Source organism: Panthera pardus, unplaced genomic scaffold (genome assembly GCF_024362965.1).
Source record: "Panthera pardus isolate Hobbes unplaced genomic scaffold, ASM2436296v1 HiC_scaffold_6, whole genome shotgun sequence".
NCBI classification, from domain to species: domain Eukaryota; kingdom Metazoa; phylum Chordata; class Mammalia; order Carnivora; family Felidae; genus Panthera; species Panthera pardus.
In genome coordinates this window covers 6,030,399-6,047,381 of record NW_026526991.1, presented here as the reverse complement: position 1 = coordinate 6,047,381, position 16,983 = coordinate 6,030,399, and the positions used below count along the sequence as shown (strand labels likewise).

General features: G+C 59.4%; 1 protein-coding gene and 1 non-coding gene across 3 annotated transcripts in view; one reads left to right on the top strand and one right to left on the bottom strand.

Moving 5' to 3' along the window:
* The first annotated feature begins 763 nt into the window (after nucleotides 1–763).
* PHF21B (PHD finger protein 21B) overlaps nucleotides 764–16,983 on the top strand; it is an 88,864-nt gene continuing 72,644 nt past the window's right edge. The window contains exons 1-2 of one of the 2 annotated variants that reach the window (XM_019447158.2): nucleotides 764–928; nucleotides 1,804–1,869. In XM_019447158.2, coding sequence (XP_019302703.2) covers nucleotides 875–928; nucleotides 1,804–1,869 — 120 coding nt within the window. In that variant the 5' untranslated portion in view covers nucleotides 764–874. Of the gene's footprint in view, nucleotides 929–1,581; nucleotides 1,632–1,803; nucleotides 1,870–16,983 lie in introns of those variants that run through there. The other variant, XM_019447159.2, reaches the window with a different exon arrangement.
* On the bottom strand, nucleotides 8,394–8,478 carry TRNAQ-UUG (transfer RNA glutamine (anticodon UUG)). The gene has a single exon. It is a non-coding gene; the product is annotated as a tRNA-Gln (tRNA).

Below are 16,983 nucleotides of genomic sequence, written 5' to 3'. Positions count from 1 at the left end.
GAGGCTGACGGAGGCAGGGAAGAGAGAGCACGGGGAAAGAGGGAGCACCGAGAGCCAGAGGAAAAAAGAAATGAAAAAAAAAAAAGAAAAAAGAAAAAATGGACATTCTTCTCCCCCCCACCCCCCCACCGGAGAGTATCTACAAGCCCGGCCCTGGGCTGGGCGGCCCGGGGTCCTCACGTCTGGCTGCGCGCGCGGACGGAGAGGGGGAGGGGCGTCCGGCCCGAACGGTCCCGGGACCGGCGGCCCCAAGCCGCGGGCCGGCGAGTTTGCGCCCCTCGGCGCCGCCACTTTTGTTCTCCGCTCGGGGTGCGGGGCCGCGGCGGGGCCGCAGTGCGCACGCGCGGGCGGGGCGGGGGCGGGGCGGGGCGGGCGGCGGGCTCCGGCGCCGCCCCCCGCCGCCCCGGCCCGCTCCATCCGGGCACTGCCGAATTAGCATCGCGCCGAGGCACAACTTTGCCGAGGCCCAGCGAGATCCAGGCGCGCGCCGGAGGAAATATAGTCCCTGCCGGCCGGCGGCGGCGGGGCGGGCGCGCGCGGGGCTGCGCGGGGCTGCGCGGGGCGCCCGGCGCCTGGGGGCCATGCGCCGGCCAGCGCGGGCGGCCCGGGGACCCGGCGCAACTTGCCGGGCAGCCTGAGGAGTTGGAGCGGCCGCGGGCTCGGCGCCGCGGCGCCCGGCCGCCTTTCTTCCCCCCTCGCCAGACCCCCCCCCCCTCCCGTTCGGCCTTGGGGGAGGGGGCTCGTGTCCCCCCCCCCTCCCCACCCGGTCCCCGGAGGCCCGGTCCGCCCCCGCCCGCTCCCGCCCCCGCGGAGTCGCGCAACTTCCCGGGAGCCGGGGCCAAAGTGAGCGCAAAGTGCTGCCCAACTTGCCGGGATGGAGCTGCAGAGCCGGCCCGAGGCGCTCGCCGTGGAACTCGCGCGCCACCAGGTAGGCGGCCGGGGCCCCGGGCCGGGAGTGCGGGGCTTCAGGGACCCGAGCCCGGCGTCTTCTCCCGCGTCGCAGGGTCTGTGCGGCCGGAGGTACGCGGAAAGGGCTCCTCCTCAAGCCTGCTCCCGGGTGGGGGACTTGGTACCTACACGGCCCCCGCCGACCCCCGGGCTCCTCCTCCTCCCTTCGTCTCTTGCTGTCTTGCACACTTTGGGGGGGGGGGGGCTGGAGCCCGTGGGACCTGAGCCCCCGCGTCTTCTCTTCCTCCGCGCGGGGACCGCAGGACGGAGGGGGCCAGGAGGGGGCCCCTTCGTGAGCCTGCCCCGGGCTGTTTGTGTGAGAGTGCGGGCCGGCCCCCGCCCGACCCCCACTCGCGTGCAACCCCGCACAGTTTGCAAAAGTAGTTTTGGCGATTGTTGCTCGGGCTGGCGGCGGCGTGGCGGCCGGAGCCCGAGCGGTATTGCGGCGTGCGCGTGTGTGTGTTGGGGAGATTAGGACGCGACTTGAATATTTATGAGCTTTGCTCGACACGGACTCGCCGTGTTTACTTGGCTCTTTGTTCCTCCCCCCTCCCCCGGCACACACTCACACTCACTCGCACACGCACCCCTGCCTGCAAACTTGCACGGCTCGGGGCGCGCCGCCGGGTGGCCGCGGCCCCCGCCCCGCCCCGCGAGCTGCCCCGATGAGGCGGCAGCCACAGGTAAGCGGCCCCGCGCGGCACTGCCCGGCCGCCGCGCGTGCGGGACGCGCGGCCCGGGGAACTTGGGGCGCGCTTTGCACGGCCGGGCGGGGGTTGCGGCCCGCGGGGCCCCGGGGCGCACTCGGCCCCCCCGGGGCGCCCGGCCTGAGCCCGCTCCTCCGTGTTTCCGCAGAACGGCGACCTCAAGAAGCAGCTCCACGAAAGGCAGCCGCGGATCGCCGCGCTCAGCGACAAACAAGTAAGCGAGCTGGAGGCTGCGCCCCCCAACTCCGCCCGAGGTGGGGAGGAGGGGTCGCCCGGCACTTTGGCAGCCCCCTAAAAAAGTGCCGGCCTCGGCGCCGCACGCTCAGACTCCCAGAGGAGTCTGTCTGAAGCCCTCAAAGTTACCCGCCCCCCCCCCCCTTTTCTGGAAAGAAAGAGCCGGGTTCCTGGAGGCCGAGGGGGGCGAGCCAGCCGGGCTCCGGCAGTGGCCGAAAGAGACGAGCTGCACTCAAAAGGCGGCGAGCAGCCCGGCGTCCATTTTGAGTTGGTGGACATGTTTTTGGAATGTGGCAGTTTCTCCCGGCTCGGTGTCCCCCACCCCACGCCGGTGTGAGGGTAGGGGTGGCGGGGGGCCGTATTTGGGACCCGGACGCCAAACTACTTGGAAGCAGCTTCTGGATTCCATTGCGAACCTTATTTAAAGAACCTTTCTCCGGGCTCCCCCCCCCCCCCCCCCCTTCCTCGCCACTTCTCCAGCATCACTTTTTATTCTTGGAACCTGACGCCAGCTCCCGGGGAACAAAAGAAAGGCGCCCCCAGGACCCCCCCAGTTCTGCCCCAACTTTGGTCTCGGGGCTTCAGGTGTAGATTGGGACTCCCGACAGCCGCCTCGCGCCGGGGGGAGGGGCTGGCACGGCCGCCGACCCCCCTCCCGGCCCCTCCGGGGAGGAAAAGTTGTCCATTGTGACTTAGTTGCGCTGAGCTCAGCGCTCGGGGTTTCAGCACCACGAACAGATGCCGCCGCCGGAGCGCGGCCGGCCGCGCGCCCCCGCCCCCTCCCTCCCCTCCCTCCCTCCCTCCCTCCCCGCCGCCCGCGCCCCTCCCCCTCCGCCCCCTCCCCCTGCGCGCTCCGCTCTCCGCACTCGCGCTCCCGCCCCTTCCCCCGCGCCGCCCGGAGCCGAGAACTTTGAGCCGCGCAGCCAATGGCGCTCCCGGGGCTCCGAGGCTGGCGGGGGGCGGGGGCGCCGGCGCCCCTCCCCGCGGCCCCTCCCCTCCGCGGGCCCGCCCCCGCCCCGCCGCGCCCCCTGGCCATCGATCGCGCTTCCTTCGGAATGCCGGCCGCCGCCGTCAGCACCAAACTTGGACAGCGCCGCCCCCGCCCCCGCCCCCGCGGCCGGTGCGGCCCCCTCCGGCCTCCCCCGGCTCGGGGCCGCGGGTCGGATGCCCCCTCCCCGGAGGGATTCTCGGTGGAGGGAGAGACGTGGACGAGATCGGCGGGGGTGGCGGCGACCGCGGAGCGGGAGAACTCGGAGGCCGGGTGCAAATTTCGAGTCTTTAAAGTTGAAAAGTGGTGGGAGGGGGCGTGCTGAAGAGGAGGGGGCCGGAGGTCGCGCAAAGAAAGATGGCTGTGCCCGCGGGTCCGCGCCCGGTCGGGGGCGCCCGGCTGGACAGGCGGGTTGGGACGAATGCATTAACCCCTTTCTGACGCTGCCGCGGCACCCCCCCTTCCAACCTCCCCCCCCCCCCCCCCCCCGCCCTGCCCGGCCGCGCGCCCGAGCGCGCGCGCCCGCCCGCCCGGCCCGCGCCCCCGTCCAGGCGTGGAAGCTTCCATTCCCGCCGGAGGGGGGTCCGGCGCGCGGCCCCGGCGAAGTCGGGGAGTTCGCGGGGGGAGGGGCCCCGGGCCCCGGCATTACCATTTTGATTGCTTTGATGCCATTTTTGGAGGGGGAGGGGTTGGAAGACCCTTCGCTGAGCACAAAGATGTTTAATCACTGTGTAGAATCAAATCAGATACTTTATTTGTATTTTATTGTTTTAAATCCGCCACCAAATCGGGTGCCGTGTGATAGCTGAGGGTTCCTAAGCCCTGTTTTCAGTGGGTAAAACGGCAAGTTGTTGACTCTTACGCTCTGAGCGAACGATTTAAGAGAGAGCGAGAGGGAGGGAGGGAGAATCCAGGAATCCAGCGGCTTTATCGTAACAATGTCTTTATGTGTGCTTCTACATGGCAATAGTTTTACTATTTGGAGTGGCTTTTCAGAGCTTGGGTCTGATCGTTTCTTCTGTATTGTAGCAACTATGCCAGGGCTGTTTAAAATTTTATGTTGATAGTAAATGAGTAGCTATTTATTATCCGTCATGCCAGAATTTAGATGAGGCTGAGAGAAACATTCGAAAATTCTGTTTGGAGGCTCCATGCATCTCAGGGGAAGGAACTGTCCTACTCCCGGCTGCCTTTGCCTTTAAATTTGAACTCCGGGAAGGAAAGATGCTTGCGAATGGAATGTACCTCCATCTTTTTTGTGTCTGTGAGTGTGTGTCCAAAAAGAAAGAAAACAAGGAAAACTTTTGTTCTCTGGCCTTTTAAAAATGTTTCTCTTTTAAATGACTAAATATAACATCTGGTAAGCAGCCAGCGTTGGGCCTGGCCATCGGAACTTGTGTTTGGAACTGTCTGTTGTTTTTCCTTTTCCCTTTGTGGCATTTTATATAACAAGGGCTCATAAAAGAGGGAGGGGAGGGGGCCGAGGCCGTGGTGCAGCATGCTAATAAAGCTGCCTGGTCTCTCCCAGGCTCCGAGGTGAAATCTTTCAGAAGTCACCTATGAAATGAGTTGGGTAGACTTAACATTTACTCGTCCCTCTCTCCTTGGGAGAGTTTGGTGGTGATTGGCGGCTTGGTGGGGGGTGGGGGGAAGGTCCAGGAACAAGCTCTCGGAGGTGATTCCGACCCAGGGTCTTAAAGAGGGGCAGCGGGGCTCTGCCTGGGAGTGGCTGAAATGTGGGAGCAGGTATGAAAAAGCCAGTATTTTCAGAGTTTGTTTTTAACTCAACATGAAACTAAAGGGTAGGGCTCATTTATAGATTTGCTGGGGAAGAAACTCACCGTTTCCACCTCCGGAGCTGTGTTTCCGAGCCGCTCCCTCTTGGAATGTGGGATATAAAGGTTAAGTTTCAATTAAAAGTGGGTACTTGGATGATGAACTGGATAGTAAAGCGAACGGATGACCCCATGATCCACATCTGTTAGAAATACAATAGCAGCTGAGTAACATCTTTTGGTGCCCTGCCATCAATTTCCCATTCATGCCCTTGACACTGGAATGTTTTCAGTTACGTCTAGAAACCCAGACAAGTGTCTAAAGATGTTTATGGAGGACTCCTAGAAGTAAATAGGCTAGTTGTTGGTCAGAAGTAGAGATACGAGTCCCGTATAACTGTTCAGTGCGTCTCCCACCGTTGATGGACCAGGGGATAAACAGGAAACCAGTGTCTGTGTGAAAACGGAATTCATAGTTTTTTCTTTAAAAAAAAAAAAAAAAAAAAGGAGGTGTGGGAGTCGGTCAGAGCGGAGTTTTGGGCCAGGCGCATTCCCAGGTGTGGCCGCGCCTGGCAGCCGGGTTTTTTGAGTTCAGTGGAGGAGGGACCCCTCGTCTTTAACGAGATAGGACGTTTGAAGACTCCATTAGTTGCTCTGATGGTTTTACGCTGTGAATCTGCAGCACACCCAGAGAGGCAGTAACATTTGTATCTAAATTGTCAAGCAACAAGCACTTCCGTGTAAATAACAGACCCGTCATAAATGCTGGGTGTCTTTTCTTTCTTTCTTTCTTTTTTCTTCCCCCTTCCCTCTTTGAAGTTCTCAGCACGTTTGGATGCCACGTATCACGGGCATCTCTAGACCTGAACTTCATGAAGTTCAGCTTCACCACGGAGCGAGAAGAGCCTCCTGGGTTGACTGTAGTCCACGCCGGTGTGGCTTCGCGAGAGAGACCCCGGAGGTGAACTTGGGGCCTTTCCTGCTGCTCGATCCATCGATTTGATGGACTCTGGATTCCGAGGGGCTGTCCTTAAGTGCAGCAATAAAAATATGTCTTCTTGAAAGGTATTATGTATGTGGCGTGCACCCGGGCGCTGAATCACGTCTTCACCGTGATTCACTAGCCGCGTTGGACAGCAGAGGAATTCTGCCTTGAAAGTGACCACTGAACAAAACTGCAGGCTGGTTACAGTCCTTTGGTAAAAGGGCGTTGTTCCGTTTTCCAAGCTTTCCTTCCAGTCTGCCCCTCTCCAGGGGGGTCAATTTCCATCTTCCTGACTTAGAGTCGAAGATGTCATGCTTCCAATAGGATCATTACTTTCTAAAGAGAGAAGTCTCGCGGAGCTCCACACTCCGTCCCCCGCGGGGAAGAACGTGGCCTCGGATGGCAGGACCCAGCCCTGGTTTCGCCCGCTACCAAGCTTCTTATCCCGCAGCATCCCGAACCTACCCGCGCCCCCCACCCCCTCACCTGAGCCCTGCTCCCTGAGTCCCCTCTTCCCCTCCCCCGACTCCCACCATCATCTGCCACTTGAGGATTGAAGCTGCCACCTCACCGCATCTCCTGTGAAAACCAAAAACCCCCAAAGCGGCTTTAGTGAGGTACATGTCACATGTCATGCAATTCACCCACTTAAAATGCACAATTAAATGGTTTTTTGTGTATTCACAGAGATGTGCGACTGTCCCCACCATCAACTTTAGAACATCTTCATCTCAGAAAGAAACCCTTGGGCTCTCGCTCCCCACCCCCACCCAGCCCTAGGCAACCGCTGATCTACCTTCTGTCTCTCTGGGGTTGCCTGTTTTGCTTCCCTGTGAGTGGAATCATACGACCGGCTTCTTTCACTGGACATAACGTTTCAAGGCTCATCCGAGTCGTGGGAGATGTTGGTGCTTCGTTCCTTTGTGCGTCTGAACGATACTCTGTTGTACAGATAGACCATATTTTGCCCGTCCGCTCACGGGTTGACGGACGTTTGGGTTGTGTCCTTCTCTTGGCCACGTGAATAACGTATCGCGTCTCCTCTTGCCCCCTCTGGTATGTTCTGCCGGGCTCTGCTCAGGGCGGTCTCCATCTCACTCTTGCACGTGGCGGTGCGGTCTCCGTGGTTGCTTTCCGGCGGCTTCTCTGGCACGTCGAGCAGTTTCCTGCCTTTACACGGTGTTGGCCGGCGTCTGTCTCGATCTTTTCACGTCTGCTTCTGTGCTGGACTGTAAGCTCCGTGCAGGGGGGTGGCGCGGCCTGCTCTCCCTCTTCCCCTGTGCCTTGTAGGGACTGAACGCGCTCAGTTGAGTGAGTGGATGACGTTGTAACAGGACAGGCATGAGGATTAGTGGAGTCCCCTAGTGGGGAGTCCCTAGCCTGTCATAGGCGTGCAGCAAATGGTAGGTTATCCTGTGTCTGAAGTGAGTGGACTCGGCACTGATTAAGACCCGCGGCCCCTGCCCTTGGAAACCTCACAAAAGAGTAAGGCGTGGATAACCACGTTTCGAGAAGATCCCAGCAAAGTTCTGGGAAAGTCATGCTGTCTGGCCTGGAGATGGAGGACAGCTTCCTGGAGAGGAGGTTGGGGGACAGGTAGGTAGGTCCTCGAGGACGCCTAGGGTCGTGGACAGGAGATGCTGGTGCGAGCCCGCTAAGGGATAATGGCCTAAAGAAACCTGCAGGTGCTGTGACCCTTCTGGCAGTAAAGCCTTGAGCTAGACAGAGACATCAGAGAAGGTGAGCTGGGGCCAGAGCAAGGAAGGCATCACTTGCTTGGAGGAAGGGCCTGGATTTTACACCTTAGGCTTGGAAATAGCCAAGGGCTGTTGGTGCATAGGTCAGGAAGGTGCAGGAATGGTGCTAAGGGCAGGTGGGATGGGAGGAGAGAGAAGGACGCCTCAACTCCCGCGTTGCTTGGCCGGGCCGGGCCATGTGAGTTCTTCAAATGTTTGTCACCTCCATGGGGAGGCCCTTGCATGGGCGCTGGGTCCCGTGTACGACATGGGACAGGAGGCTGGGAGGCCGTTGGCCACGTAGACTTGATGACCGGCACCTAACAGGCTGTGGGGGCAGGGGGCCGCTTGGTGATCCTCTCCCTCCTGCCTTCCCCAGAGCTTCTTTGAACTGAGAAATTAATGGGGGAAGGGGAGTGCTTCTGGAAACTTCTAGAAGGTGTCTCGGTTAGCAGTTCTGTTCAGTTGGTTTAAGAAAAAGTGTATGTAGGGGCGCCCGGGTGGCTCAGTCAGTTAAGCGTCTGACTTCAGCTGGGGTCACGATCTCACGGTTTGTGAGTTCAAGCCCCACCTCAGGCTCTGTGCTGACAGCTCAGAGCCTGGAGCCTGCTTTGGATTCTGGGTCTCCCTCTCTTCTCTCCTGCTCGTGCTCTCTTTCTCTGTCTTAAAAAAAAAAAAAAAATTAAAAAACTGTACGTGTATATATGTATATGTATACACTTCTCTGTCAGGTACACCTGTATTAGTGATTTTATTTTGACAACGTAACAAGTAAAGTAAGTAATAAGCGTGTCACCATGTACCAATAAATATATGTAAAGACTATGTAATATGTGTATAAAAATCAGTTACTAACTTTCCAGGATTTCCTAATGAAAATGAGAGGATTTGTTTTTTGTTTGTTTTTTTAATGTTTGTTTATTATTAAGAGACAGAGACAGAGAGTGAGTGGGAGAGGGGCAGAGAGAGAGGGAGACACAGAATCCGAAGCAGGCTCCGGGCTCCAAGCTGTCAGCACAGAGCCCGACGCGGGGCTTGAACCCACGAACCGCGAGATCGTGACCTGAGCCAAAGTCAGACGCTCAACCGACTGAGCCACCCAGGCGCTCCTAAGGATTTGTTTTGGAAGTAAGAAAATAATTATCATTCTCCTGAAGTAAAATCTTAACCGAGAAAGGTGGTGATCGGTGTTTTTTTTTGTTATTTCTGTAACATTGAGGAGATAAAGAAGAATTCTGCTTGTAAAAAAGTTTTTACTGTAAAAGCAGCATGTGCTTGTGAGGAGGAAGGTTTGCAGTACCGATCTGAGTCCTAAAACACGAGTCCCCTTCCTTCCACCCCACCCCCATCCTTGCTTGGGGATGAGAGCAGGGCTGTGTGTGTAGGGCACGTTCTGTGCACACACAAATGTATACAACACAGATAAACACGCTTAGTGCACGGGCTGGGCACATACCTTGCCTAAACTTGCTTTTTATGCTTGACCTTGTAGTGCAGCCCTCTCTCTTGGGAATAACTCAGTTTAATTATTCCATAAACACTTAACGAGCATCCACCAAGTACCGGGGATATGGAGGTGATGGTGGGTAGTGTGCCGTGAGCAACGGGGGCGTCTCATTTTGTAAGGCTTTATGCTGACAAAATGCTGTCACCCGTCTTTGGTTGCACACATTTTCACACACAGTTGGGGAGACAGGTGCATCCACAGCTCCCTCTCCCGTGGAGCCCGGTGAGGTGTCTGCGTGAGATGTTTAACCACCAGGCTCACTCGGGCAGCAGACGGGATGGTGTGCTCTGATGGGGTGCTTGGGGACCACGCCGAGGGGGTGACGTGTCCACCTGTAGAGAAGCGTAGAGACAGATTGCTCACACGATCCCTTGGCCGTCAGCAGCAGCGATCAGCTCTGTCCCCTCTTTCGTGCCGTCTTTTTATTTGATTGTCGGGATGATCCCATGACTTGGGTCGGGCCGGGCAGGTACACGCTTCCTGCCAGACAGGTCAGAGAAGGGCAGCTTCCCAAGGTCACCCGGCTTGGGACCACTGAGAGGGTGCCCTCTGTTTCGGCCACTGCCTCGTCCCCAACTGGCCCCCTGCATTCCAGAGCATAGCATGATGCAGCCAGAAGAGCAGAGGCCCTAAAGTCACACGCCAGTGTTCATGTCCCAGCTTTCCGCATCAGGCTGGGCAAGCTCAGGCAAATGGGGTTCATGTCCCAGCTCCCCGCATCTGGCTGAGTAGCCTTCGACGAGTCGTGTTGCTTCCTTGGGCTCTGTTTCCCCGTCCGCAAGGTGGGCGTAGCAGTGAGACTTATCTCACCAGGTCGTTGAGATGAAGTCAGATAAGGGATGTAAAAGTTTGCGTCAGCCGGGAAGCGAAGGGGTTGATTGGAGCGAATTGTGGTTGCTGTCCCCGTGGCCACAGAAGACACCTGCCGATCCCTGTCCTGCACCTGTGGAACCTGCCACCTTTGCATGTCCAGTTGCCTCCTGCTCGCGGTTGGGGGCATTTCCTTTTTCCAAGTGTGGGCGTCCCGTTGCTCGGTGGCCCCGGGTGAGCTTGACGTTGGCTGTGCTGTCTTCTCCAGCCGGTGCAAGGTTCGCTTTGGTACTTAGCCTCTTACAACACCTGCCGACGGAACTGCACAATTGATTTCCATTAGCTTTGAATTTTTTTGGCGAGACGACTCTGATAACTTTGGTAATCCCACGATGCCTCATTAGAGCCGCTGGCTATGACGATTAGCCCCGTGATTTCGCAAGTCTTTCCTCCAATACCTTTGTCTGTCCAGGAGCCGAGTGACCGGCTCGCTGCTCTGTTCGTGTCCCTCGTACGAGCCAAAGCTGAGCGTGCCGCTGCCTGGTCCGCGCGCCGGAGCTCGCCGCTGGGTCTGAGGACGCGCCTGCCTTCTCCAGCAGAGCAGGGTCTTGGCACGCTTTGGTGACACACGGGGGACTTGAGGAGGGCCCTTTGGGGGTATCTGTTGGCTCGGCCTCCGGGGCCCTCACCCCAGACACGGGGGGGCTTCGGGGGAAGAGGAGGGTGTCTGCAGTCAGTATGGCTACGCTGTGTGCAAAGTGCACTGTTTAAGGAGCTGGGACCCTGGATTTGGTTTCCCTTCCAGAAGAGGGCTGCCGAGAAGGCTTTTAACTTTTGTCTCTGAGAGGCACGTCACGAAGAGCTTAAAGCACAGGCTTTAGAGCGGGACAGACGGGGGTTGTGGACCCAACGCCACCCTTCTGTGGCTGTTCCACACTCAGTGGCCGTACAATGGGTAGGACAGTGCATTGCGAACCAGGTGGCAGAGGGCTGGCACGCGGTAAGAACTAAGGAAATGACCCGAGAGAGGCGCTCGGAGGGTTCAGCCAAGATGACGCGGTAAGCCACCCCCCCCCCCCCCCCGCCCCAGGGTCCTCAGCAGGTGGGACCTGGAGGTCGTCCGATTCAGTGCTGAGTCCCTGCCTCCCTGTCTGATGCTAACTGGAGCCACGCCCCTCCGAGGGTTCCTTGGACCCGTCCACCGTTCACAGAGCCCTTGGGGAAGGCCTGCTCTGAATCCCATCGTGCTCAGGACCGGCTGAAGCCCAGAGAGGTTGACCGGCTTGTTGACGTGACGCATGTCAGGTGACGAGCGGAGGGGCTGCAGTCCGGTTCCGGGCCTTGTGGTCCTCGCCGCGTCGGAGGAAGAGCGTGGGGGGCGGAGAGGACACACGTTGGGCCACGAGTTAGAAAAGCGGCCAGGGCGTGCGTTCGGACGCAAGTAAGTGGCGTTCGCGCCTCAGAGACGAGCGCGGGTGAACCAGAAGCAGCCGTTCCGCAATGAGGAGCGGGAGTTTCACTCTGAGGTGGAAGGTTCTAGAACTTTGGAAGGGGCCTGGGCCTGCATCTGGTCTCTGCACGCGGCACCAGGGTGGGGAGTGGGCAGCGGGCTGGGTGCAGGGGGTGGGGGGCTCCGCGGTGTGGAAGCCGGGGTTCGTGCTGACCCCGCCCTCGGTGAGGAGCCCGTGGGCGCTCCCCCCCCCTCCACCCCCCACTCTGTGAGCCCCACCTTGGCCCCCGTGGCTTGGTCACTTACGGTTCTTCTTACTTCCAGTGTCATTTCACACTTGAACGTCGAGGCGTTGCCTCGTTTTGAAACGGCCTCTGTTTTCGAAAGGAAAAGATCTGCTTTCTCAAGCTTTTTTTTTTTGTTATTACCGGCGGTTGCTTCTTGTGGGGTAGCAGCAGTTTCCAGAGCGTGGTGAGAAATTGCTGCTACAGATCCATTCTGGTTACGGCCTCTGCCCGCCAGCAGCGGGCGTCCCGTGCGGTCTCACATGGGCCCTGCTGTTTTCTGTTCCTGCTTCTGCTTGGCACCTTCTTCTGTGTCGGTCTTGTTAAAACACAGCAGAAAGAAGGGCTTCCTTGGGGCATTTTCTTTGCCTTCCTCTTTTTCTTTTTTTTTGTCTAAGGCCGAGGGGTTCGTCAGCCTCCAGGTAGTTACAAGAGGAGGGGGCAGATGGCTGCGTCCTGATGTCAGAGTATCTCAAAGGGGAAAATGCTGCTTCCCAGGCAAGTGTGAGGTGCCAGGTGTGATTCCCAGCATGCCGCAGGGCAGCGGAGTCCGAGGGAGCGTGGTGAGCAGTATCCCTCCGTCACCCAGGGTGTGAGACGTGGAGAGCTGGCCACACCCCAGAGATCTCACTGCCATGGGGAAGTAGACCGGCAACTGGGGCTTTTTGTCAGGGCGGGAGCCTCTGGCTTGCCTTGGTCTCCGCGGACTGGCATGTCCGCAGCTGGGTTGGGTCGTGAGTTTGGGGTTCAGTGGAAATGGAGGGTGCGTGTCCCCCAGACTCGGCGTGATGGCTTAAGGCACAAGATGCAGGAGCCACGGGGGGCTTCGCGGGGCCCCTGTGCCCAGCCCCCACGTTACACGTGGGGAACCGAGGCCCTGAGTGGGGGTGGGGGTGGCACCCAGGACCCAGAACGAGCCCCGGAGGACGCCTGTCTTCCCGACCACACTCCGCAGTCATGCAAGAAGTCTGTTGTCTTTGCTCAGGCAGTTCTGCTTCATTCACTGGACTTTTCCTTTGGAAGCATCCTCTTGGCTCTCCCCTGTGTGACGGGCCGGGGTCTCGCACAAGATGCCCCCTGTGACCTCAGGACCACCCGACCACCTCAGTCTTAGACTTTAAGAGCGGTTGACCCCCGATTGGCCCAGGTGGGGGGGGGGGGCCGGCCGCTTTGGTAGAGCACCGCGCATTCCGGAACTGTCCATTTTACGCAACCGGCTGAATCTGACCGACTGGAGCCCTGTAGGTGCCAGTGGTTCCAAAAGGATGGTTCAGAAAGAGTCCCTGCGGGGGGGCCGCGTGTCACCAGCCCCCTGGACGCTTCCTGCCTTTCAAGTCTGCCCTCGAGGTGGAGACTGGTTATGGCCTTGGGCGGGCAGCCCCCCTCCTGAGCAGAAAAGGCGGTGGGGGCCGCAGTTTGCGGGGAGCAGCCATCTCCAGGGGAAACGCGTCTGCCGTCTCGTCTGTTGAGCGGAACCCCAAAAGTTACTTGAAACAGCAGGTGGGAGAGGTCTGTGGAGCCTCCCCGGGGGGCGCCCGCAGGCTGTCCCCGGGCGATACCGTAATCCATCTGGGGACAGACTTTCTGCCCCACGAAAGAGAAGAAGGCAGGGCTGGGGCAGGAGAGAGAGAGAGAGAGAGAGAAGATGGGTTTCTCCTTGATGTCATTCAGGCGGAAAGCCAATCTGCACATGTAAATGAACTTGAAAATGCAATTAAAAATATATACATATTAGAGACTGTGATCCAGAATTTAATGGGAGATACAGGTTGCAAAGTGACAAACAGCATTTCCGACAATCAGTGTTAGCAGCTCTTCTCCGTGATTAACGCGTCTCATCTCGGCGGTGATAAACGCAACCACAGATAAACGCCAGAACGGCCCCACTGAACGCAGAGTTTGCTCGGCCCACGCCGCTAACCTGCTCCCAGCTGCCACTGCCGAGGGGACACGTCCTCAAGAAGGCCCCTCCAAGGGCTTGTCCTGGCTGGACGGGAGAGGTGATGACAGTTGCTGGCATCATCGTGGGCAGAGATCAGAGGGGTCCTGAACCTGGTTACAGCCGTGGCTCCAGGAAGTGGGCACGTCACAGGGAGGTCACGAGGAGCCACCCCGTGCCCTGCGTCTACACCAGGAGCCAGGATGTGGGAGGTCCGAGGGGTTCAGCGTAGGGAGGGGGCTGGAAGGGAGCGGGGTGAAAGAGTGTGTGTGTTTTAAGCCCCTCATTGAGGAGACAGCCCTGGAGCAAAAGCCTGCAGAAGCTGCGGGGGTGGGCCTCGTGGTTCTCTGCAGGAAGAGTGTCCCAGGCAGAGGCAAAGCCTGTGCAAAGGCCCTGAGGTGGGGTGTGCCTGGCATTTCCAGTGGAGGCCAGTGTGGCAGGGGGAGAGTGACAGGTGAGCACGAGGGAGATCTGGGAGCTGAGGCAGGGTGGGGGGCTGTCCTCTCCAGTGTGACTGCCCTCTGCCTTTAACTTGTCTACTGGCTGGGGGCGGGGGGGGGGGGGGGCGGTGCCTGGGTGGCTCAGTTGGTTGAGCCCCCGACTTAGGCTCAGGTTTATGAGTTTGAGCCCTGCATTGGGCTTACCCTGATATTTCAGAGCCTGCTTAGGATCTTCTCTCTCTCTCTCTCTCTCTCTCTCTCCCTCTCCCCCCCCCGCCCTTCCCCCACTCGCCCTCTCTCAAAAATAAATAAAATATTAAAAAATCAATAATAGTAAAAAAAATGAATTGTGCACCGGCCGTAATGAATAAGCAGGAACAGCCGTTGGCTGGGGCAGAATTTTGAGTAGAAGCTGGACGTTTTCAGAAGGGCAGCCTTAACTCCCAGGTCTGGAGAAATTCCCTGACAGAGCTGGCCCGGGGCAGAAGTGGTTTTGCTGGGAATCCTCTGTCTGCCACACCAGCACCTCGTCAGCCGAGGCGAGGCGAGGCGGCTCCCGTGACAGCGGGAGGGGACCCCGGGCCGCTTCTCCCGACACCGAGGTTCTGCCCAGAAGTGCCGAGGCTCGTCAAGGATCCTGCAGCTGCCTGATGAGAAGCAGAGATGCTCTGCCTAATGCAGAACCGCAGACTTCGAGCCTGCCTGCCGCCAGTGGTCCTGAGGCCGTGCCCTGCAGGGGGAGGGCAGCGCCCTGCAGGGGGAGGGCAGCGTGGCCCAGCACCTGCCCCTTTGATATTTCAAGAGAAGCCGGAAAGTCGTGCTTGTGTGGGACCTCCTGAGGGGTAGGTGTGGGCAGTGCATAAGGCCTCTTGTAAATGCTGCCCGCCCGCCCGAGGGAGCACCCCTGCAGCCAGACCCGAGATGCCTCTTCCGATCACCGCCCCGAGTCCCCTCCGCCGTGCCCTGGTGCCTTCCTCGGTGGCGTCCGGGCCTCGCTGAGGTGGTCAGCGCCCTGACCTCGCAGACGGGCCGGGTGTCCCTCCTCCGGGCCAGCGCCCTTCAGGGCTCCATCGCTCCGGGGTCACGATCTAATCGTTGCCGCCCGCACGTCCCCCAGTCACGGTCTCGCGTGGTGTCCACGCACAGAGCACTAAACACAGAGCCGCGGGCGGAGGGAGTGAGAGCCGGGGCCCTTGGGTGGTTCTGTGACCTTCGGTCGCTAGGGCGCGAGTGTCTGATAACCAGAGCCCTGAAGGGTCAGCGGTTCTGCGGCCCCAGAGACTCCCCCCCCCCCCCGCCTTGTCACTTAGGGGAACACGGCCGATCGCGGGGCCAGAGGGCTATTGCGGTTTTCTTCAAGAACGTTCATCTCTCACTCAGATGCGCGAGTGGGACTCAAATACATTTCTGTAAATAAACAGGCCCGCAGCCGCCCGCGCCCCAGCCGAAGTCGGCGGCTCGTCGAAGTTATTTTATTAACGAGTTCTGCTGAGTGGGCTCGCGTGGGGGCCGCCGCTCTCGTGTTGTCGAGCTAATTATAAACATGAGGGACGGAACCAAACAACTGGCCTTGGAAGGGAGAAGAGTCTGGTGGCTCGGTCTAAGTGTCCTTTGATGAACTTCTTTGGAACTCGTATCTTAGCAACACATTTTATTACATCCTGGTGCAGCTGGACGCGCCGCCCGGTAATTTATCCCCTCCCCCGGCGGCGCCCCCCACCCCGGCTCTCTTTGGTGACAGGGGTGACAGAGGGAAGGACGCAAGGCCCGCTTTCCCCCGGGCTCTGTTTGCATCCGCTTCGGCTTTGTTCCGGCGGTTGGAAAGGGCGCACGCGGCGTTGGGAGCGGGGGCCCTGCCCGCTGGCTCGAGCTGGCACGGAGGGGACCCCGGCCCCGGCCCGAGAGGGGGGCGGCCCTCCCGCGGCCGGGCCGCCCGCGAGTCCGGGTGCCGCCCGTCCAAGTGCCGATTCGCTCCCGGGCGCTCCCTGACTTGGGGTATTTTTATCTGGACTTCTTGTCATGACACCGATTCGGATGTGGTGGAAGTGAGGACGTTTGCAAATGGTTCGCGGTAATCAGCAGCCTGTGAGTGGGGCCGGGGAGCGTTCTAGATGAGGTGGCCGTGGTGGGGGAGGGAAGGACAGAGGGCTAGGACACGGGGCCCCCAGGGTGCTCAGCCAAGTTGCCTTCTCTGAGCTTAACTTTCTTGCTTGCTGCGTGAGTGTCCCGGGGCCGTTGTCACAAAGGGCCACAAACCGGTGGCTTACGACAGCAGAAATTTACCCTCTCACGGTTTAGAGCTGGAAGCCTGAAGTCAAGGTGTGGGCAGGGCGGTGGTCCCTCCTGAGGCACCAGAGGAGGGTCCCACCCACCTCTCCCAGCTCCGGGTGGCCGAGTCCCTTCAGTCTCTGTCTCTGCCGGCACGTGGCCGTCTTTCCTGTGTCTCTGTCCTCTCCTGTTCCCCTCAGGACCCCGGTCATTGGACTTAGGACCTGCCTTAATCCAGTGTGGGCTCAAACGATCTCATCTGCAAGCATCCTATTTCCACACAAGGTCACGTTCCGAGAGGTTGGGTGCACGTGAATTTGGGGCAGACAGTGTTCAGCCCGTGGACTTCCAACCTGCCAGTGGAAGGTTACCACGCCCAACTGAGGTCAGGGTCGGGGGGTCAGAGTAGACGGTGAACCCTTGATGCTCACCCAGCGCCAGGAACCCCCTGGGCTCCCTTGGCGCTGGCCTCCCCACCCTTTCCCTTCGGTTGGGAGCCGACACAGAAGCTGCTGAAGCCACGCTCCGTCATGAGCAACAGGGTGGCCCTGTCCCCCCAGCGTGGCAGTTGGTGTGGACGTTTGAAATCAGGGCCACCCCAGAAAACCTGGCGGTGTTGTTTCGTCTAGCTGACGGCCCACCGCAAGTGGAGGGTTTGCCGTGAATTTGCGGTTTGGAAAACCAGCTGGCCCGTGGTTTCACCCAGAGTTGTCCTCACTCGGTAGCGGGGACAGAATGCTCTAGAACACGGTGGATGGTAAGCAGGAAAGGGCACCCACTGGGCTGCACAGAACCTCCCATTTGTCTCGTAGGGAGGTTGGCCTCCAACCCTGGGCCGGAGTTAGAGGCTCCCCTCCGAGGGGCTCCCACCTCTTTTTCTGCATCTGTAACGTGGGAATGGGACGTCACTCC